This window comes from Sceloporus occidentalis, unplaced genomic scaffold (assembly GCF_023333645.1).
Source record: "Sceloporus occidentalis isolate IW3139 unplaced genomic scaffold, rSceOcc1.0.p SCAF_74, whole genome shotgun sequence".
Classification (NCBI taxonomy): Eukaryota; Metazoa; Chordata; class Lepidosauria; order Squamata; family Phrynosomatidae; genus Sceloporus; species Sceloporus occidentalis.
Genome location: NW_028317054.1, coordinates 2,985,939 through 3,009,042, shown reverse-complemented (window position 1 = coordinate 3,009,042; position 23,104 = coordinate 2,985,939). Strand labels below are relative to the sequence as shown.

The 23,104-nt window shown below is 40.6% G+C and overlaps 1 protein-coding gene across 1 annotated transcript in view; it reads left to right on the top strand.

Annotated features, from left to right (window-relative positions):
• Window positions 1–1,100: 1,100 nt before the first annotated feature.
• The window catches only part of LOC149285961 (neurabin-1-like), a 36,391-nt gene continuing 14,387 nt past the window's right edge, over window positions 1,101–23,104 (top strand). The window contains exons 1-5 of the mRNA XM_089494670.1: window positions 1,101–2,663; window positions 18,077–18,209; window positions 18,427–18,547; window positions 21,458–21,562; window positions 22,957–23,086. Coding sequence (XP_089350796.1) covers window positions 1,101–2,663; window positions 18,077–18,209; window positions 18,427–18,547; window positions 21,458–21,562; window positions 22,957–23,086 — 2,052 coding nt within the window. The remainder of the gene's footprint in view (window positions 2,664–18,076; window positions 18,210–18,426; window positions 18,548–21,457; window positions 21,563–22,956; window positions 23,087–23,104) is intronic.

Genomic DNA, 23,104 nt, shown 5'->3' with positions numbered 1-23,104 from the left:
GTAGCATAATAAACATTCATCTGTAATAATCACCCCTTTGGTGTCGTGTGGACTGTGCTGCGGCTCGGAGGAGGGACTTGATCCTGCGAATAGACCGCACCGTGGGTAGTGAAAGTTCAGGTACTTCGCAAACTTCCTCACGAGGTTGGGCAGACGCTGTGCAGCTCCTGTGATCTCTTTGTGTGTGAGGCCATGGGACGGGGTGGGAGCCGGCATTCCCAATTCCAGGGAGGGAACCGGGATTCCCAATTACAGGCGGGGAGCCTGGCCCTTTCTCCTGTATCTCCATCTGCTGCAGGGCCAGTCAGCTCCCTTTATTGTTTGGAGACTGAGCTGGCACATTCAAGACCCACAGTCTGGCTGTTTGTCAGTCTAATGCCCTATAGAGCAGTGTGTGGCTACCTGTAAGTGGCAAATGGAACTTGGAATGTAATGTATGATATCCCAGGGTGCAAAGAGCATGTTTTTAAATACATAATTGTTCAGAAAGTGTTTGAGAAATGTTATGTTTGTAGCCTTGTGTGCAAGGAGAAAATGTTACTGGTGTCCAAATTACTTTTAAGTAGAAGATTCTTTTAAGACAACTTCTGTGCTTGAGTTTTGTCCTCAGCTTCTACAGAACCTCCATGGGACGAGGGGAGTGCTGATTGACAGCTTTACCACAATGAGGATGGAAGCCCCTACAGGAACTCGCATCTCTAGGAAGCGGTTCCTGCAGGGTCTGTGATACTGTAGAGAATGGAACATTGAGCCAAACAGACTTAATAACATTTTTAGATCATTCTCTAAACAGAAGCTTTGTAATGTCTGGGGGAAAAAATTCAAAGAAAAGCCGATGTGAGGTCTTTAATGTAGTTGGCTAAGACGCTATGGAAATACTTTGTTCCTTTTGTGATTTCTTTCTCTTTTTTTCTTCCGCCCACCAGATGGTCGTCTTGTGGCAATGAAATTAGAAAGACTGTTGAATGTGGTGTTGGTGATTCATTACATGGGACTTCCCTTAAACACCGTGAAGTAATTCTTATGATTCCTGTTGTCTATGTAAAGCGGGAGTGCCATCAAACCAATTTTCTCAAGGGGTTTTCATTTGTGACACTAAAATGATGAAGACGGAAGGAAAAGGAGAGAGGACACTTAGAAGTGCTTCTCCACACAGGAATGCATACAAGTCTGATTTTCATGCCATCAAATGTTCCTTTGATGGCATTAAGCCAGAGATATCCCCGAAGCCTGAATCTTTAAAACTAAATACCAATGGAGCACCGGGTGAAACTAGAGGACGTACCTCATATGGTAACCGTGTTCATAATATCAGGAATATGTTTATGCAGATGAGCTCGTGTCCCAGTGAAAATCAGGTGGAGACCAAATATATTAAGTCTGATTTTCCCTCCCCTGTGACAAACGTTTCTAATGTAAGCGTGCAAAAGATTAATGCCGTTAACGCAAGTCCAGATCCGCCATCTCCTGAGAAGCCTGTCAAGATAAACGAGGAAAGTGACATTGACAAAGCAACCTTGGCAGAGAAGTTTTCAGAAACCAGGAAACTGTTTGAAAGGAACCTCAACCGTCAGCCCACTTTTGACAGATCTTCACCTACTAAGGAAGAAAAGGGGTCCAGGTTGGAACGAAGGCATGGGTCCTTTGAAGTAGAAAGTCCTTCCTCTGATCTAAGTCCTACTAATACATCTTGCAAGACTAACATTTCCACATCTATAGGATTTAAGAGTAGAGAATCTGATGAAACCAATCGCTTTAGTCACAAAAGTTCATCCTCCACATCATCCTCTCTCAGTGCAGGACCAATTTCCAGGAGATTAGAAAATGTTCTTGCGGATAATGATGGCGAAGAGCAGAAAGACTTGTCTAAGACACATTGTGTTTCAGTAGATGTTTGCAGTCCTAGTTCACCAACTGCAGTAAACCACCAAGTGCAAGCCAAGAAACTTAATAATTATGATGGGACCAACCATATATCAACCCTTGACCAAAAGGCTGAAGAGAAACAGAATTTAGATGAGTCATACTCGACAAATACTCTACTTGGTCATGATTTCGTGTCTCATGAAAATAACAATAGCTTTCTCAACGAGGCAGATGGTGATTCCAAGAGTTCTGTGCCTAACAAAGCACAAGCGGAGATGGTGAGGGCTGAGCTGGTAGTGTTACAGAATGAATCTTCTGAAAGCGAAGAAGATCAGGACTTAAAAGATGATGTATTTGATGATATAAAACCTACCGAACATAAGCCATTGGAGCAATTCGATTCTGTCCAAAATACAGAGGATGGATTAAAGCATCAAAATGGCACCGCTTCGAAAGAAGTTGCTAATGCAGTATGTGCTGATGTTCGCACGAATCTTCAGAATGAAGTAGAGGACTTGGTTAGTGAAGAGGAAGATGAGGGTGAATTTGACGAGCAGATAGATAAGAACAAGAATGTATGTCAGTATTCCTCCGGTGCTTTTGGGATTGAAAATGCAGCTTTTGATGATTACAAAGAGACAGATGCTGAAAATTTTGCACGGGAAGAGAAAGGAATGATGACAACTGAAGATGAGGAGTATGACTACAGTAGTGATTATGAAGAAGTGCCTGGGCTCTCAGAAGAGGAAGACCCAGAACCTGCTCGAAAGGTCAAGTTTTCTACTGCGCCAATTAAGGTTTGTTTTTGTTTTTTTTCGTCTTTACATTTTTTACGTTTGGAACTGCATTTCCCATGATATAAGCCAATTAGATTTGATTATATGTTTATTTTTTTGATTGTGCATATAAGACACAAATGTACTTATATTGCTATGTTTAACTGGCTTTGAAAAAGGCCATTGGTATGAAATTGACGTTTCAATGTTGTAAAGTACGCTTTACTAGAGTTTTACCGCTTGAAGTTCAATTGATGCCATTTAAAGAAATCTAAGTGCATTATATGCATTTGTTAGATGCAGGTCATTATTTACTTTTATACTTTTATAAACCAAAACGTAATTTTTCTATCTTGTAATATTTTTGCTTGATATAATCTCCAGTTGTTGGTCCTGCCTTATGGTATGTGTATCTTTGTGTGCTAATCGTCCTATTGTTTACGCAAGTTCTAGGGATAGCCAGCTGTGCCAATCTCTGGTGTACCCTGGCATGAATACCAGTTAATTAAGCTGGTAAATCTTTCAGGTTAGAATGGCTTGTGAACTGCATTAAGGCCTGTAATAAATTTTATAAAGGTAACATTTGGTTATTTAGGCCTTATTCTGGTTCTTTGTAGATAGATTAATGTTGGGGAGTAGGTATTTTTCTGAGAAGTTTGCTGCCTTTTTTTTTTTGGGACAAAAATCAGATGGAGTCTTCAGTCAAAGTTATTCGGCCAACACAGAAAATGTAGAGTAACGTGTGCTTTCTCGGCCTCAGAGGTCTTTCTGATTGCCTGCATTTTTTTAGGAAGATATAGGTGAAATAGGGTTCAGTGGCTAACATTTGTTTTAGCCAAGCTTGTCAAGAGGGGGAAAGAGTGCCAGCTGGGCCGGAGCTTACTACATTTCCTTGTGCTGTCCATATGGACTTTCATGTTTAGTGGGTGAGAATGGAACATGCTTGGCTTAGGGTGGCACCTTGACCTTGGCTCAACTTGAGCCTCACCATCTTACCCTTCTCTGTTAGTTGGTGAGTGAAGGGCAAGAGTGTAGGAGCTTGGGATTGCCTTCACCTGAAAGCCTTTGTGACAACATTCAAGCTTCAATTCTCTAAGGTTTCCCCTAAAATGTTATGATGATAACATTGGAATTCTTGCACAAGGATTGTTGCCATGACAAAATTGTTCTGTGTGTTTGATTTAAAGACGGAGAAGAAGTGCATCATTTAACCTCTATATTTAGAAAAAGAATACCCGCTGATATATACGTTGCTACCAACTGATGCATTTATTATAATAGGATTCTAGTTTTTTGAGTTACTTACTGAGAATATTTATGTCGGGGTTTCCTTGGTGATTCCAATCTTGTTTTGATGTTGAGCTTTACAGTTGTACTAACCTGGTAACGAGACACAAATCATTGTTGTAAATAAGTGTTCTTGACACCTTTAGGCAGCTTTCAGCATCAAAATTGAACATAGGAACCAACGCCAAAATACTGCTTAGCCCTCCTAAAGCCTTACGGAAAGCCTACCTGACCTTTTATAAGTTTTGTAACACTAACATTACATGTATATAGCAGATTCAATAGATGGGACAAACCCTTGCATGAATTCTTCTTCTCCCCAACTCGTCTTTCCTCCCCACACACACCAACTTCTAAGGTGGGGAGTAGCTTACAAAAGGAGAGGATTTATCCAAAGACCTCAACCTTATTAAAAAAAAAACAAAAAAAACCTCTTAACTTCTGGAGAAGTTGCAGATCCAGAGCTACAGCACAAGGCATCTTCTGTATTCCAACCCATTAGATGGACGGTGAGGAAAGCGACAAATGCATACAGGGGGGTTCTGCAGAATCCCTCCAAACATTAGCAAGTTGGACAATACAGAAGTTTAAAGGAGCCACCGAGGTGTCTTATGAATTAAAGTGCATATAATGGATGTAGTGTTCATTTAAGTATACTTAAAAATAGATTTGTGGAAGTTGAGAATTCCACTTGAAGCACGTTTTATTTTATTTCCGTGCCTCCTCACATATCTGATTGTCATCCATATCTTGCGCTGTACATTATGCTGTAACAAGCAAGAGGCTCGAAAAAATGTCATTTCCCAGATTCTACATTTCATAGTTCAGTGCATTTAGTAAACCTTGGGGGAAAAATAGTGTGTTTTAATACAAATATATTTCATTTGATTACCCTGTGTAGAAATTACATACTATAGGTGGTTAGAATGGATGGATTTAAGGATGTTAATCTAACTCAGTGATTTCTTGTGAAATTAGCAGATATATTGCTAGTAATATAAATCACTTATTTCAACTGTTGTGAATCTTAGATTAAATTAGTCTTGTGATTGAAAAGAACATTGTATTCTTACCACGCACGCTTTTAGCTGGTAGATACAGTTCTGATGTTAACTGTATTTTATTTGGCCTTTTTTTGTTATATATTACACATTACTTAGGCTGCTGTATGTATAATATACAGTATAGTGTGTGTGTGTGTGTGTGGACCAACTGTTTGACCATTGACTATATTGGCTTCTTAGAAAGTCTGGAAAGAAAGTGTCACGTGTCCCCTATAGCCCTGTATAGATAATGGTTGTGAGTCATTAAAGTCTCAAAAGGACGAAGAGATTTCCTTCTCCTGCAGCCCAAACTGGCGCTGTAGGACAGAACGGAGTAATGGTATCATTTCTGGGTGTCTGGTTCGGTGCTTCCTAAAGCAGTCCTTATGGCACCTTCATAGAGCCTCATTCAGTAATTACCACATTCTCTTCCTATAGGAAGGTTCAATAAACACGGGCCATCGGTGTCACTTGAGAATTGGGTTGGGAATAACTTCTAGGGTTGAATTGCAAGACTATCCAGCGGGCAGGTGGGATTCTGTGCTAAGAATGTTTTTAAAGTTACGCAGGGAAAAAAGTTTTCTCCTTGAGCATAAAATATAGTGCTAGGTACACGGATTTGGGTTGGCACTGACAAAAACCTAATTTTATCTCCTTTTGTTCCAGTAAACTTACTTTATTTGTACACATGAAGGCTGCCATTACTGTCAGCCATGATATTGTGGAAGGCTTTCCCTATTCAAACACCACACTGAGCTGATTCTTCTATACAAGAGGCCATTTTTATTTACCACAAGTATGTGATAAGAAGCTCAGTGATGGGGTACATACAACATACAAATGGCTAACATGCAGCTGCCTAAAACATTATATCATGCAAACACTAGAACTGATTTTTCAAAAATATTGTACTTTTATTGATTCTAAAATTTCTAACTAATGTACCCACTATGTGGTATGTGCAAATAGGAGGAAATTATTCTTTTTGGTGTGTGTGTCTCTTGAGCGGGAACTTGGTTCATTTCACTGCCCTGTGACATCCTTTCGGATATCAAGCAGGATTTAGATGTCTATTTTATAGCCCAATAAAAAATTACTTCATCTATTCATTTTCTAGCAGTTTTCTTCTATTAAAATAACCGCTTTTAAGAGGTTTTCCCTCATAAAGTGTTTACACAGGTACGTGTAAAAGCCTGCCAAGCCATAATTCCCCTTGTGTGATGGATGAACGAGGATGTGTTTCCTGCAAATCGCTCTGAAACGTATTGTTCTGCATCCGTCACGCAGTGCAGAGCGTGTAGCGGAAGCAGGGAACGCTTGCGGAGGTAAGTAAAAGGAGCCAACAACGATTAATCGATAACGGAAATCGTCGACAACGATTTCCGTTATCGATTATTATCTGTTTTATCGATTCATTGTTTCAGCCCTAGATTCATTACTTGGCTACAGTGATGGGCAAGTTTTTTTTTTTGGTCTGTCAAGGTAAATTCAAGTGTGATACTATGATAGGATGCCACATTTTGCAATAAGTCAGCGGGGTTCAGGCGCATGGTGTGTAAAAGTCGCCAAAACACTGCTGATTCCATAGCTTAAGAGTTCCAAACTTCCACTGGCATTAATATCAGAACAAAAACTGTTCGGCTTCATGGAATGAGTTTCACATCACCAAGTACAATGCCAAGCGTCCGATCGAGTGATGTAAACGACGCTGCCACCGGACTCTGGAGCAGCAGAAACATGTTCTGTGGAATAAGGGATCATCTTTCACTGTTTGGCAGTCTGATGGGCGAGTCTGGGTTTGGCAGATGCCAGGAGAACTTTATATGCCTGAATGCATTGTGGCAACTGTATAGCTTGGTGGAGGAGGGATAGTGGTATGGGACTGTTTTTCAGGGGTTTGGGCCCCCTGCCTCCAGTGAAGTGAAATTTTTATGCTTCAGCATACCAAAACATTTTGGACAATGCTATGTTTCCAACTTTGTGGGAACAGTTTGGAGAAGACCCTTTTCTATTCCAGCATGACTGTGCCTCAGTGTACAAAGCAAGGTCAAAGACATGGTTGGATGAGTTTGGTGTGAAAGAACTTGACTGCATAGAGCCCTGACCTCAACTCCATTGAGCACCTTCGGGATGAACTGGAACAGAGATTTTGAGTCAGGTATTCTCATCCATCGTCAGTGCCTGACCTCACAAGTGCTCTTCTGGATTAATGGGCAAAAGATTTCCACAGAAACACTCAAATCTTGTGGAAAGCCTTCCCAGAAGAGTAGAAGATGCAAAGGGGGACCAACGACATATTAATGTCTATGTATTTAGAATGCCATGTCATGAAAGTCCCTTTTGGTGTAATTGTCAGGTGTCTAAATACTTTTGTCCATATAGTTTACATGAAAATGGTAAAACACTTAAGATGAATCATAATGTAGACTGTGGTACATCACGTCTGAATATGGCTGTCTGTCTTGGACGGAGATGTCTGATTTGGATCACACAAGCATTTTGGAAAATGATGCCAACGTTTCCTGGTTCTAGTGTCATGACGTGTAAAGCCACAGCCTTAGGTTTGTATGTTTTCATAAATTAGGTCTGTAAATGGAAAAATACACCATGGAGACCTAAACTGTAAGACATCCACTAGAGGGGCTAATTTCTGCAGTGTACGCTGCTCATAGAAAGTGTATGATTTCACCGGAGTGTGAGGCGAGCTGGAGGGCATATGGACAGGAATAATTACTTTGTTTTACACATAATTATAAATGTGCTTTATTATATAATTGTATATTCAATTAAGGATATTTTTAGAACTGTTTTTTTGTTAAAGGTTATGTATGTTACGTACTTTGTACAATGCGTGCCTACTATATGCTATTATAATGGTGACATATTACTTGTACAAACCTTAAGATAATTAATGATCATTTTGGTCTGCTGTGTTATTTGCGCTAATAACTGAGGCTCAGCTGGATAAATCTATGAAGCTTCTAGTGAGTTCAGCATAAAATACTGATAGAAGCCATATAGATTATATGATCCAATTTCCCTGGTTCCTGGGATTGGTCCAATTCAATGAATGTATGCAGAGTCAACTGGCCAACTTGCACATAGCAGATGACTGGATGGTGTGCTGTTGAATTGTGGCTTCACCCGCCCCTGCCGTTTCACTATTAATTATGAAGGGCCAGCACTACTAACATTCTCCAGCATGAATGGCTGAGCTGGCCCTGTATAATGCATAACTCAATGTGTGAGGAGATTTTGAAGCAATTTTACTGATTTAACTATGCATTATGCAAGGCCAACCAAGCTCTTCTTGTAGCAAAGGCTCACTGGGGATGGCCCTTTATAAGGTATACTGAAGTAAAGGAGCTGAAAACCATAACTCTCTGGTTAGTGTATAGACCTGTTGTCTTTACATCCATTCAGAGGTAGCTATCATCAAACACCTTACGAGTTTTCCGCAGTCCGTCTTGAAGCTCTTGTATTAAATGAACGTAGATGTTTCCAGTTGTGTTTCGAAGTGGGACTGAAGCTTGTAACCATGGACTGTGTGATTCAATGGGTCTTTTCTTCTGTGCTTTTTTTTTTCTCGTACACATCCAGGGCTCAGTCTGTATTGGATAACAAGTGACAGTGTGCCTTTTGTCCAACTCTGGCTCTCAGCCTGTATCACATTATATGTAAACAAAGTCAAGTGTACTGGGTCGTAAAGTTCTATTATTTACATTGACTATTTGCACATTATGTGGATATGCTTTAAAAAAGTTTGTTTTTTTAAATATTCATCAGAAGGGAAATCTAAATAACCTATTGGATCTTGTGATGAAGCATTTGTAACACTTCCTTTATTATTGGTGTTTGAAAAGTATTATCGTGGTGGTTAGGTCTGTCGCACCACTTTCATGAATGGGCAGATGCTGCCTCTTCTTTTGTCACTTTGAATTATTCATCTAGGGGAGGTTTCGAAACAGGATAGTGATAGGTTATAGTATAGGAGGTTGGAAAAAAGTCTTAAGTCCATCAAGTTCAACCTTTCACACATACCTAGTTGTAAAGTCCGAAAGAAGGCAAAAAAACAATTTCCCCAACAGGGGAAAAAATCTTTCTTGATTCCGTAGCAGCAATCAGATTACTTCCTGGATCAACTTTCTAATACGACTGTCCTTTTAGCAGTTGTAGCCCTTTATGTTATGCTTAACCAGAAAAGCATCCAGACCTTTCTTAAAAAATATCCACAGAGTTAGATGATGCTTAGGCAGATAATTCCATATTCTTATTGTTCTTACTGTGAAGAACCCTTTCCTATGCTGATGGTGAAATCTCCTTTCCTCAAGTCTCTGCTGATGACCCCGTGTCTTTTGTAGAGACCTCTTGGTGAATAGGTCAATAGAGAGCTGTTTATACTTGTATGTATTTGTACAATGTGATCAGATCCCCTCTTAGACGGCTCTTTTCAAGTGAAAAGAAGTTCAGCGTTTCTAGTCTTTCTTCATAACTAAAATTCTCCATTCTTCTAATTAACTTTGTTTTTCCATAAATAAGTTTGAAAGTGTCCTTAAATTAAAACGAAAGTATAATGTCCTTAACAGCCTTAGCAAAACAGAATGCACATTAAGGTAATTCATGAGTTCTTTCAAAATTAAATACCATTGTTTACTTTTTTTTATAGTTTTAGTGGAAGCTTCCGGTGTCTGAATGTATTTTCTTAGCTATTGGAAAAGTTAAGAATTTTATAATCATAATATGTTGCTTTTTTATAGATATTTCTATTTTCCCATATTTGTCCATCCTTTGCCTATAATAATAATTTTTAATAGAACCAATATTTTATTCTGTGGTACACCAATATGTCTGATCTTCCAGTTTCTTAGCAACAAATTTGGATATTCTAAAGTTCCTAGATTATAACTAGTCATATCGGTTCAGCAGATGCATAACTACCTTGGTTCACTTTCCAGATTATCCCTCATCGTGATTCTTAAACCTATCCGCAGCATATTATCAATGTGTGTGGTTTTTATATAAGAAAAACTTGTTATTTCTGCATTTAATGGATGTGTTTTGTTAAATTGCAGCTCTTGTAGAACAGTGTAGTCGTGACTAAGTAATCAACATCTAATGCTATTCGGTTTGATATAATAATACGACAGTACATGCTGCTACCGGAGATGTTCCTCTATCTTCCTTCATGGGCTGGTAGTAGAGTTGCTGAGAATTTGGTGGAGGCACATATTATTTCTCAACTCTTCATGTGCAAGATCCTCTTTAGATATCTTGCCAAGTCTGTCTGGGAAAAATACTTGGTAACTGGAGTTCGTTCTGTAGTATAAACATTTTTGAGTAAATAAATTGCGCTCCTCGTTGTTCCCCTTTTTTACAAACATATTGACACCCATGGGGTTTTGTTCCTTAAATCCTGAGATTTCAGCTACCGAAGTTATTCCTGTTGCAGTCCTCCAAGTCTGCGTTCAGTGCAGCTGAAAGAATTTCTTAGCAGTGAGACGTTTTGCCTCAACATATAAACTGTTCTTATATAAAAGAGCCCACTAATAACATTTAATATTCCAGTTAAAAGTCATGGAGTGTGACTGTTGGTCCAAAACATCCGTCTAAGACGAAGCAACTCATCGGTGGGAACAATCGTATGAAAAATCAAGCAAATTGGCACAGATTTCATTGAAAACTGAACTCTTATTGTCTCTGGACTTTTTTTTAAGCCTATCAGATTTTAGGTGAGGTTTCTTAAGAATATAGAGTTTTTATGGTAGGCCTTCTTCTAAACTGTATGCTTACAAGAGCAGTATAAATTAACTCGGCAAAATGTATTTTTGGTTTCCATTTTATTTTGAAGCCACTTTTGTTTTCAAGAACAACTTAAACTTCAGGTGCTTGAGAGAGCCGTTGTGCTTTCCATTGAACTCTGCAGGACCTCCTTAATGCTGTTCAGGTTCGGCCAAAAGTGGATATCTAGGTAGTATTTTGCAGGTAGCTATGTTAACAATGCAGGTTTTCTCAAGAGCCAGCTTGGCTTTGTGTACAACTGCCACATCACCATCCTCTTCATCACCATAGAAAACACGTTCAGCTGAGTGACTTTGTCTCAAAGGCTGACCTCATGTCCTTTTCCAGCCGTTTTTTGAATAACCAATGTCTAAATAGAATTGTTTGTGTAGACCAAAGATATATTTGAATAGTTGTTCACGTTCAGATGCTTCTTTCCTTGTGTAAACAAGTCTTCAAAGAAATTCATCCCTGGTGCAGCTGCACGGGCCTTTTACATCGCGCATTGTTCCTGTTACATGCACTCGTAAGATAGAAGCCAAAAATGTTGTATCTAAAATGTACTATATTGAAGCAAAACGACAAATTTATCTTGATGTCCTACAAACTCGTCACTCATTTTGACCGTAGGAATGTCGCGTCGTTCCTCTATACCTCCTTGAATTTCGTAAACATTTCAGAAGACATCTGTGCTGTTAATTTTTTCCAATTAGGTCTGATTTCTATACTTGCTGTAGTGTACCAGCTGACGTAAGTATAATTTGGGATTTACTTAGCTTTTCTTACTAAGAGGCTTTTGGGAAAGAAAGAGGCATTGTGTGCCATAGCTGAGGTATTCCTTAGCAACCGCTCACATTCTTTCTGCAAAACACAAGCCCTGATTTATATTTTCCCGACACTGTTAACGTACCCAAGCAGAGCTGGTTTATCCTGAACTAAATCCGGTCGTAATGTTTTGTTTTGTGATTTCAAACGGCTTTAGTAATACGTCCTTTTTTTATTATTATAAATTAACATTAGATACTTGTGTATAACCTTTTCTAGCTAGGCATTCAGGTGTGGGTTGTTTATAGTCATGTTGTTCTTGACTTACCGACCTCTCACAATGATGACCTGTATTTTCAACATACTCAAGTAATGATACCGTGTAAATAGACAAAATACACCTGCACTAAAGAAAGTAAAGGACTAACGTAGGCAAACAAGTGAGTAATAGAAAAGTCCCCAAAGTACAAAAAAAATACAATAAAAGTGTGTGTGTGTGTATATATGTGTGTGTATATATGTGTGTGTGTGTATGTGTGTGTGTATATATATATAATATATATTAGGGATTCTTCAATATAACTCTGGTATGCTGCTCCTCTGTAAAGTGTGCTTACATTCCACATCCAAAAACATGTAAAACAAAAGAAAAAAGATGGAGCAACTCCTACTGCAAATAAATAACTTTTATAATACAAATAAGACCAATTCAATATACACCGATCAGCCGTAACATTATGACCACCTGCCTAATATTGTATAGGTCCTCCTTTGCCGCCAAAATAGCCCTGACCCGTCGAGGCATGGACTCCACTAGACATCTGAAGGTGCGCTGTGGTATCTGCACCAACTGGTTAGCAGCAGATCCTTTTTAAGTCCTCTAAGTTGCGAGGTGCGGCCTCCATGGGTTGGACTTGTTTGTCCAGCACATCCCACAGATGCTCGATTGGATTGAAATCTGGGGAATTTGGAGGCCAAATCAACACTTTGAACTTCGTGTTCCTCAAACCATTCCTGAACCATTTTTGATTCGTGGCAGGGTGCGTTATCTTGCTGATCGGTGAATGTTGTGTCCGTGAACGGGTGTACATGGTCTACAACGATGCTTAGGTAGGTGGTACGTGTACAACCAACATCCACATGAATGGACGCACCCGGCCATCCACGTGATGCAAAAGAAAACATGATTCATCAGACCATGCCACCTTCTTCCATTGCTCCGGGGTCCAGTTCTTATGCTCACGTGCCCATTGTAGGTGATTTCACTGGTCTGTGGCTCCAAACTGCGATGCGCTGTGTGTTCTGACACCTTTCTATCAGAACCGACAGCAATCTGAGCTGTAGTAGCTCATCTGTTGGATTTGACCACATGGGCCTTGGCCGCCCATGACATTGTTGCTCGTTCACTGCTTTTCCTACCTTGGACCACTTTGACAGGAATACCACACTAGAGCTGCAGTTTTGGGGATACTCTGACCCAGTCGTCAACCCTCTTCAAACTCACTTAGATCCTTTACACTTGCCCATTTTTCCTGCTTCTAACTTTGAGGGCGTAATGTTCACTTGCTGCCTAATATGTCAATGTTATGGCTGATCGGTGTATAAAATGTCCACTTGAAAATGTGCAAAGATAAAATATATAAAAGATAAAATAGCAGACGATTCCAGGGCTCCTGAAAAACAAATCTCAATGCCCCACAGAAACAATCATCTCTGAAGAAGTAGACATTGATCTGTAAAACCCGTAATTATTCACCCCTTCTCTTGCTCAGCTTTGAGCTGTATTCACGTTATCTCACAGACTATTATATTTTGGTCTTTTTGTATGTTTTTGCACATGTTTAGGAAGCATTCAGATTTGGTTTTTGGGAGCTTTGGAATATGCTGCTATTTGCTATGTTATTTTATGATCTACGGTCAGCACTGATTTGCAGTAGGAGCTGCGCCCTCGCTTTTTTAAATCATAAGTTCCTTTGTTGGTATTTATATTATTTCAAATACCATGTCCAAACAAATTTCAAGTGACATCTGTAGCTGACCAAACGTGTCTATTTTTATGGGAAAAAGGTGAATTGCAATAAAATGAGACCCTTATTCTGCTGTGTTTTTAATTAATGGCAGTCAGATGAGTTATAGCCTGTAACGGATCTCGGTACCCCAAATGGTTATATCCGCTAAAGATGGCTTCCTCTGCTACTCCGACCGCTGAACCTCCAGATTATTATCGGCTGATATCAGAATATCAGCTGCTAACGCCTTCCCCTCAAGAATCATCAGCCGAGACCAGATGCCCGAGGGTAAAATCAGGAACTCCGTTTAATGGGAAACACACCAGTATTTAACCCCTTCAGTCCCAGGGGTTTTTTGGGGGTTTTTTTGGTACCCCAAGTCCCCGAGCAATTTTGCCATTTTTTTTGCGCATTAATACACCCATTAAGTGGGGGAGAGGGGACCTCATAGAAACATTTTAATACTTAAAGGGGTTTACAGGAGGAAAGTTTATTTCAAAGGATGAGAAATGTTTGAACAAGAGGTCATAATCTAAAATTAGCGGATGTAAGGATTTAATTATAGGGTGGTAGATAAGTGGAACAGCCTCCTAGCAGAAGTGTAGAAGTTAATACATTGAATAGGCGTATGGCTATCCAGTCTACTGGTTACTGGTTTAATGTTGAATTGTGTTCTGACGAGTCCATGTAGAATCGGGTAGAAATGGTTCTCTATCTGTAATAGTAGAAGTCTTGATAAGCACACTATACAGTTTGATGTTTGGATATTAGGTGCAAACATTTTGTTTCAGATAAACAGTTATTGACTTTCACAGGAGGATCCAAACCATTCAAGTTTATAAACAGGACAACTTCAGACCTAACGGATCCCCTAATTTCCTAAAAATGTCATTGTTTTGGAATGTTCTCCTCCCTATTTATCTGCGTTCCGGTTTCCTTACTCTTTGGTACACACCCTTCTTGTATTTGTGCAACAGGTGTGAGCCTAACCTTTGGTAAACGAGTAGGTTATGATTTATTCATCTTACTACAAGGGCAGGTTTTATGTTCCAGCTGATAGGGTGCTTTAACCCATTGCACACCCCTTGGGTGCTTTAACCCATTGCACTTCCCCAGAAGTAGAGTTGTTGGCTTTCCTCTGCGAGAGGAGATGGGGTTGCTGAGTTGACTTTTTGTTATAGAGGTGGATCTCTACAGAGAGAGCCATATATTTGGGGTCATGGAGAGATACATATGTAAAGATCAAAATAAATATTCCAGAGATCGGGCAAATATGCCGTTTGTTTCTACTACGGAGTCGGAAGGCATGATTTACTACTGATGGGTTCCAATCATCTGGTGTGTGTTTCTATTTACTAAAGCTAGAGTTTACAGGAGAGTTTTGGTCTCCTCACTTAACTGTGCACTGTGAAGGACCAACTCCTGTAAATCAGTGAGCGTTCTCCAAAGTCTCTTCACCCATTGGATTATACATTATACAGGACAAGGTAACCCCTCCATGCTGGAGAAACTTGGCTATGTTGTCCCTTCACATTGAACAGTAGTGTGTATATCTTACTTACAGAAACATGATTCATTGTCCGTGTCAGATCAGACTTCCCTAAACGTTCTTCGCATGACAGTGGCAAGCAGAATAGTTTTTGGTAACCCCATTTGCCCCACATGCTCCCTTGAGATTAATCAGGAGAAGCCAATTGATTTAACAGCTATGTACAAAATTACTAGTATGTTTCACATTTTGGTTTCTGGAATATTTGCCTAGAAGAAACATGTAGATACATGAAATGCTTTGGATTACGGTAGTTTTAGTAATGCAGAAACGCATGTTCTCGGAGAAACCGCAGTATCTCTTTTTACCTCCTGAGGAACGTCTAGTTAATGATCTGGTCCAGATTCCAGAACAGCTGTGGCTTTCTACCAACAACCGACCAACAACCCCCCCCCCCCCGATAAATAGTCTATTGATATTAAAGGAGAGTTATTATCCTTTTACTTATTAATAGGAAAAAACACCATTTAAGAAATCCCAAACTAAGTTTGTTTTCTGACTCTGCACTAAGTGGCATAGATTAATTTAATATTTTGAGCCCCATAGACGTCCCTGAAGCTCCGCCTAACATCGCAACGCATTGTAATGAGCTAATGATTCTTCAGATAGAAAGCCGTCCTTTCTTAAATCCAAAAATGGCAATTTGATCTCCCTGTAATAGCCATATAGTTATATTTGTATACTTTTTTAAATCCTGTAGTAATCTTTACTAAAAAAAAATAATTGTTTTTTTCCTGTAAAAACTAGATTGATATAGTGCCACATAGAATAACAGTGCAAAACATGTACTATGTCCTTTTTTTGAGATGAGAAATCCTCGATGTACCGTATTTGCTCGATTATAAGACGAGGTTTTTTTCAGAGCAAATGCTCTGAAAAATACCCCTCGTCTTCTAATCGGGGTCGTCTTCTAATCAGACCTCAAATAGAGTCTGATTAGGAGACTAAGATCCAGATCCCCCGCACCGCTGCAGGGGACCTGGATCCTCCTGTCTCACCCCCCCCCCCCCATCATACACACTTACCGGTGCTTCCTGCTGTATTGCCGGGGCAGCGGGTTGACGTCTACGCGATCCGCGTAGACAACGTCCGCTGCAGCCGGAAGGAGGTGTGGCTAGCAGCGGGGGTTGTCTGCGTCCGTCGCGTAGACCTTCCCCGACTGTCAGAGATCTCTGATCTCTGACAGCCGGGGAAAGTATACGCGACGGACGCATACAAACCCCCGCTGCCAACTCCACCTCCTTCCGGCTGCAGCAGAAGGCGACGTCAACCCGCTGCCCCGGCTGGAAGCACCGGTAAGAGAGGGCTGAGAGGGGAGAGAGGAGAGGGGAGGGGAGGGGAGGAGAGGGGAGGGGAGGGGGGGGGAGAGAGTGTGTGTGTGTGTGTTAGTTAAATGGGGGCATAGGGCATTTCTGGAGTGGCGTTAAGGGGGCATTTAATAGAGCACTCTGCCTCCTGAAATGCCTTATACCTCCCTATATGCCACTCTGCCCCATAATATGCCTTTTAACCCCCTAAATGCCAGTGGCATATAGGGGTATAAGGCATTTCTGGAGGCAGAGTGCTCTATACAATGCCTTTTAACTCCCTTAATGCCACTCTGCCTCCTGAAATGCCTTATACCTCCCTATATGCCACTCTGCCCCATAATATGCATTTTAACCCCCTAAATGCCAGAATGGGATATAGGGGTATAAGGCATTTCTGGAGGCAGAGTGGCATATAGGGGGTCAAAAGGCATACCATGGGGCACAGTGGCATATAGAGGGTTAAAAGGCATATCATGGACCACAGTGCCATATTGGTGTGGCAAGCCTGGGGGCAGATGTGCGTAACTGGGGGACAGGCTGGAAAATACAAGAAATAAAAACAAAAAAAATATTTTTCTCAATCATAGCTTTTATTAAAAAAAATAGTTTACATGAATTAACATTTACTGGTAAAACTTTTTTCCTTTAGGGTCGTCTTATATTCAGGCTTTTTCTTTTTTCCTAAGTTAATATTCAGATTTTGGGGGGTCGTCTTATAATCAGGGTCGTCTTATAATCGAGCAAATACGGTATATTCTTTTCTAAGCAATTTTTTTTAGTTTGACTTTTTAATCGTTTTAAATCTCTGTGAAAAGCATCTACGGAAGCAGTAAAGCTAAAGCAAGATTAAGAATTTCCTTTTTTGAACGCAATTAGTCAGCAGCAGGCAAGTAGAGACGCATGGAGTATAATATGGACAAATGTTAATGTTTTTACAAAAACCATCCCCACGTAAGCAATATGACCTTAACGTGTAGCAACAAAACATTTTATTTTGATTGTCTGGTTTTGCGATTACTGAAGGAATATGAGAGAAATTGAGGCAGCGATTCCTTTATGGGATGTGGATTCATTGGTTTTGTTGGGCATCTGCGCACTTGGGCTTGCGTGGTACAAAAAACCCCGAAACACCTTAATCTATCATTACAATTCGCATCTGGCAGGTACTTGTGCAGCACTTAATGGTTTCCTCATTCCACTTGATGTTTCACTGTAAAAATAAACATGTATCTGTTAGCCTTTTTGAAGCCATTAGAAGAGAACATTCCCATGATCCGCCATTCAACATCTCCTGTTTGTTCAGGAACCCGTTAGAGAATCTATTTCCAGCAAAAATATTGAAGTTCTGTTTGGCCATGCCTTCCCTAGTCAATGTCCAGACACCAACGTGAAGCACGTAGTTAACCCTTAAGCCCAGTTAGTGGATATCCAATGGATATAATATATTATTTATGCTTGTCTGATTACGGCAGGACTCTTTGTTTATGAAGTAAGGAAATCCCATTTAAAACAAATCAAGGATATGTTATTCTATATGCTGAGTACTTGGCAGGCCAACCATGAGCCTTAAGCTTCGTATAATTGGTACAAATCCGTTGGCAGAGACGTGAAGATGCTCGCTATCGTGCGGTGCGTTCCATGTGCGCTCGCGATGACTTGAGACCTTAACTTTTGTCTGTTTTGTCGTTTCAAGGTTTACACCACTTTCTCAAATGAAGACTACGACCGGCGGAACGAAGAGGTGGATCCGGTTGCAGCGTCTGCCGAGTATGAGCTTGAGAAAAGAGTGGAGAAAATGGATGTTTTTCCCGTGGAGATTGAGAAGGGTACATCAGGCTTTTATTCTTCTGGAATTTATGGCACAGATTTTTATTATATTAAAGCTATAAGTGCTTTTGTATCCATTATTTCATATTCCATTATACTTTATTTGTTTAGATTAAGAGAGTTTGTGCTCATTTTTTTTTTTTTTTTTTTTTTTTATTTGATATTTAAACTTCATTTAACTTTTAAATGATCTCCCTTTCCCCATCTCATCTTCAGGTGATAGCGGGCTTGGGATAAGCATTATCGGCATGGGGGTCGGTGCAGACCAGGGCTTGGAGAAGTTGGGAATATTTGTGAAAACAATTACTGAAGGAGGAGCAGCTCAGAGAGATGGCCGGTAAGTCGAGAAATCACGTAAAGCAAGCATAACTTCTGTGTTCGCTTCCTTTTTTCCATAAGCATGTATAATTTTGTAGGGCTGAAACAACGAATCGATAAAATCGATAATAATCGATAACGGAAATCGTTGTCAACGATTTCTGTTATCGATTAATCGAGTGATCGATTCGTTGTTGGCTCCTTTTACTTACCTCCGCGAGCGTTCCCCGCTTCCGCTACACGCTCTGCACTCTCCGCCTTCTTTTAGTTGCGTGACGGATGTGACGCGTTCCGGAGGTAAGTATTCTTCATGTCGGTTCGCTCTGTGCGAGTGGCTCCGTTCGCACAGAGCGATTCGCGGGGGTGGGGGTGGGGTTTCAGGGGATGCAGGGCAGAGTGGGGGTGGGGATGCAGGGTGTGAGTGTGGGGGCAGGGCAGGAGACTGGGTGCAGGGCAGAGTGGGGGTGGGGGTGCAGGGCAGAGTGGGAGACTGGGTGCAGGGCAGAGTGGGGGTGTGGATGCAGGGCAGGGTGTGAGTGGGTGCAGGGTGTGAGTGTGGGTGCAGGGTGTGAGTGTGGGGGCAGGGCAGAATGTGGGGGCAGGGCTGGGTGCAGGGCAGAGTTGGAGACTGGGTGCAGGGGCACAGTGCAAAGTGCTGGGTGCAAAGTGCCAGGGCTGGGTGCAAAGTGCTGGGTGCAAAGTGCCAGGGCTGGGTGCAAAGTTCTGGGTGCAAAGTGCCAGGGCTGGGTGCAAAGTGCTGGGTGCAAAGTGCCAGGGCTGGGGCAAAGTGCTGGGTGCAAAGTGCCAGGGCTGGGGCAAAGTGCTGAGTGCCGGGTGCAAAGTGCCGGGTGCAAAGTGCCGGGTGCTGGGTGCAAAGTGCTGGGTGCAAAGTGCCAGGGCTGGGGCAAAGTTTCTTGAACAGTAATAGTCCACCTCTTTTCAGAATGTTTGGGGTTATTTTGTTTCATAAATATTGTGTTTGAGTTTTTGTACTTTGAAAATATTGTTTTTTATTACATCATAACAAAATAAGAATGTTAATGTAAATTTTAAGTTGTTTTTTAACATCCAGTTCATTAAATTATTTTAAATAAACTAAAAATTTGCATATTGTTTTTTTTTATCCGATTAATCGAAAAAATAATCGGCCAACTAATCGATTATTAAAATAATCGTTAGTTGCAGCCCTATAATTTTGTCTCTTATACGTAAAATAACAGCTCTTGCACTAAATGGTACTTGGCAGCTTTCTGCGCGTTGTAATAAGTTATTTCTATTGTTTGTAGGACCGGTGTGACTTTGGGATAGATCCTTCTGTCTAGACATGAAAGTTATGTTTCGTGTTGCTGTTATGGTTGATAAGAAGCCATTGTGTATTAAATATGTTGTGACATTTTGTGGTTAAAATAAAAACAACAAAAAATGCTCCTTAGTGGATCAGGAGATCTTTCCAAAACACACACAGTGTGTCTGTAAGCGTCTAACTAATTTAGTCTTGATGGTAGTAATGCGCTTAGCAAGATTTTTTCCCCCTGAATCGTGGATTTTTCTACATAGTTGATAAAAATGCGTGGAGTTGTTTGACTTCTAGCTGAACGTGAATTTACTTGACCTTTTGCTGTGGTGTATTGTGTTTGACAGAGCGAGTTTTACTGCTATGTCATTGAAGCCGAGCAGCAATAAGGGAAGATTGTTAACGCATTCATGGGTTTTGTATTTTTGTAACCAATCCCCATAAATAGCTTCAGCGCTGGTATTTGTATCTTTCGGACCAGGCGCATGTGAAGGATTTTTATTGTTCGTTGCATTCCTGGAGTAGAAGACGCGGTAGAGGAATCTGTAAAGAATCTTCTTTCAATGTCGCTGAATACGGCCTTATCACATGACTGCAGTATGTCAATCAGTCTGTACTTCCGCTCTCTGACATCACAGGTGGACAAATCCTAGCACAGAAATATGTAGTTACTGTTGACATGGGGGTGACCACAAAAGAGGCCCTGGTTACCAACTCCAATCCCTCCAAGACAAACTGAGGAAATGTGAGGCCCCAGTTGAGAGGCATAAAGTGTTAATGGTGAGAAGTTATTTATTGGGCCGACCTAGAAAAAGATGTAGCGTTCAATAACCAATCAAAAACCTCCAAGCTTCCTGCATGTTGTTGCGCGCCTCGTTTTCATAACCAACACAATTTATATTATGATTAAGCAGGATATATAGCTGATATTGTTTGTTTTGAAGTGTTTGTGGAGCGTACCGGGCTTTGTGTTTAGAATGTTATGTATAAATTGTATAAACAGCCCATTTGAGCAGAGTACTGCTGCCCCCTGCCTGTAATTTGGTAGTACTACAGTCAACAAAACCTATTCATATGTTTGTGTATTCTTTCCAGGCCTCTTTGGGGTCTAGTCACCAAAGTCAGATAAGTTGCGCTTCAGCTGCTCGACTTCCATATTCGCTACGAAGGTCCAAACCCCATTGGTCCAGGAGACCGCTGACTGACCCTGTATAATGCATGGTTTATTAATAAGATTTCTTCTTTTACTAACATGTTTTGCAGGGCCAGCTCAGCCTTTTGCTCAAGAGAATTGCCCATAATAAAAATGAATAAGAGAATTAGGCACCCAACTCTCCTTCCAACTCTGCCTTTAGTGAATAAACCCCTCTGTTTACTCTCATTAGTCGTTTGAAGCAGGGGGCAGCATCGACACCCAGTCATTTATGGACTGTATTGATTGACCTGTTCAAATGGCCAGTGACGTTTCTAACCTTTTTTTTCTGTGGCAGATGTTTATTTTAGCACACGATCCGTTAATAATCTGCTTCTGCTTTGGGCAGACGTGCTGTCCCTTTTCCGTCTACTAATTTTGGAATATGCTTACTTTTGAAGAAAAAAAAAAAAGTACACTTTTTAATTGTTCTAAATTTACAGGATTCAAGTCAACGACCAGATAGTTGAGGTCGACGGAACAAGTTTAGTAGGAGTAACTCAGCTTTTTGCAGCCACAGTACTGAAAAACACGAAAGGCACGGTCAGGTGGGTAACAAAAATCCATTGTGTATTTTGTACGATGTCATTTTTGGTCCATCCAGTTGGTATTTGAAGAATATAACTAAATAATGCAGTAACCCTTCAAGTACCGTAATATCGTGCCGCTTGTCTAAAAGGTTAACGGGGTGACCGCCTTATTCAGCCTCTAGGCATTATCAATTCCGTTTATTTATGTTGCAGTTTAATGAAGGGGGGGGTAATTCAATATAATAAAAAAACAATTATAATTCTTAAAGAAATAAGACAAGTAAGCCTGTGAACTGGAGCAAAGTTTGGGTTTTAAGGAAGATAATCTCTTGGGGTAATTGTAAGCAGCTGTTGCTGTGATGGAATACTGCTAACAATACAACAAAAGGTTAACGGTAGAAATACTAATTTGTAGCGTCATGTTGAATGTAGTATTGCCAGGTTAACAGTTTTGCGGCCATCAGAGCAAGCAGTGCATTCGAGAGCTTCCCGTTCTGGCACCAGAGTCCTCTTTGTACTTTTGAACTGTGTATGTTTGTTCGTATGTTGAAATACTGCCATGGAGATCTGTTTTGATATATGAGGTATTGCTTGAAAAACTTGCTCAAGCTATAGAGAAAATGTTTCTCGCTATAAATGTGTCTTTTATTCTTCCAAGTTTGCAAGTATTCTCTTTCTTGCTTGGAGTGTTTTTATTTTCATGTTTATTTTTTTTTTTTAAGCCTGCAGTCAAACAGAATCTTTTTTTATAATAATAAAAAAACGCCTACAAAACGGCATGTGTGCATAGAAAGTGTTAAAATGCCTGATTGTTACAACCTGAAACTGGGTTGTGCCTTAGCTGGTAGAGTTTTGTACGTATCTCATCCTCTATGGCAGGGGTGTCCAACCTGTGGCCCTCCAGCTGCTGCAGGACTACATCTCCCATACTCTTCAGCCAGCCCCTAAGCTGAAAGAGCATTATGGGAGCTGTAGTCCTGCAGCAGCTGTAGGGCCACAGGTTGGACACCCCTGCTCTATGGATTTAGCTGCCCTTGGTCCTGGTAGACATGAGGTGTCCTCCTGTTCTTGGTGGCCCAATGCTTGGAAGTAACAATGCCAGGAGTCCCACTTTGTAATGCCTTGTCTTAGCTGTGATGTCCTATCCGTTACTGTTTGTATCATAATTTCACATTAAACATAGAATTTGATGGCAGCTAAGAACCATTTGGCCCCGTCTACCCAGAACATCAAGTCTTATTTTGGTCCTTCGTCTTTTCTTATATTCAGGATAGCCTTATGTCCATCACATGCATGTCTACATCTCCTCGCTCTGTTTACTCTTGCAGATAAGTGTTTTGGTGTCCTCTCAGTACTAAAGCTGGACTGGAATAAAAATAACGTGTTAAATATTTCTGATTATATCATTATAGATTTCTTATCGGAAGGGAGAAGCCAGGCACACAAAGTGAAGTGGCCCGCCTTATCAGCGAAACACTGGAGCAGGAGAGATGCCAACAACAAATGTATGATCAGCATTACTCGGAGGGCAGTACAGGCCAGGTAAAGAAATGTTATTGA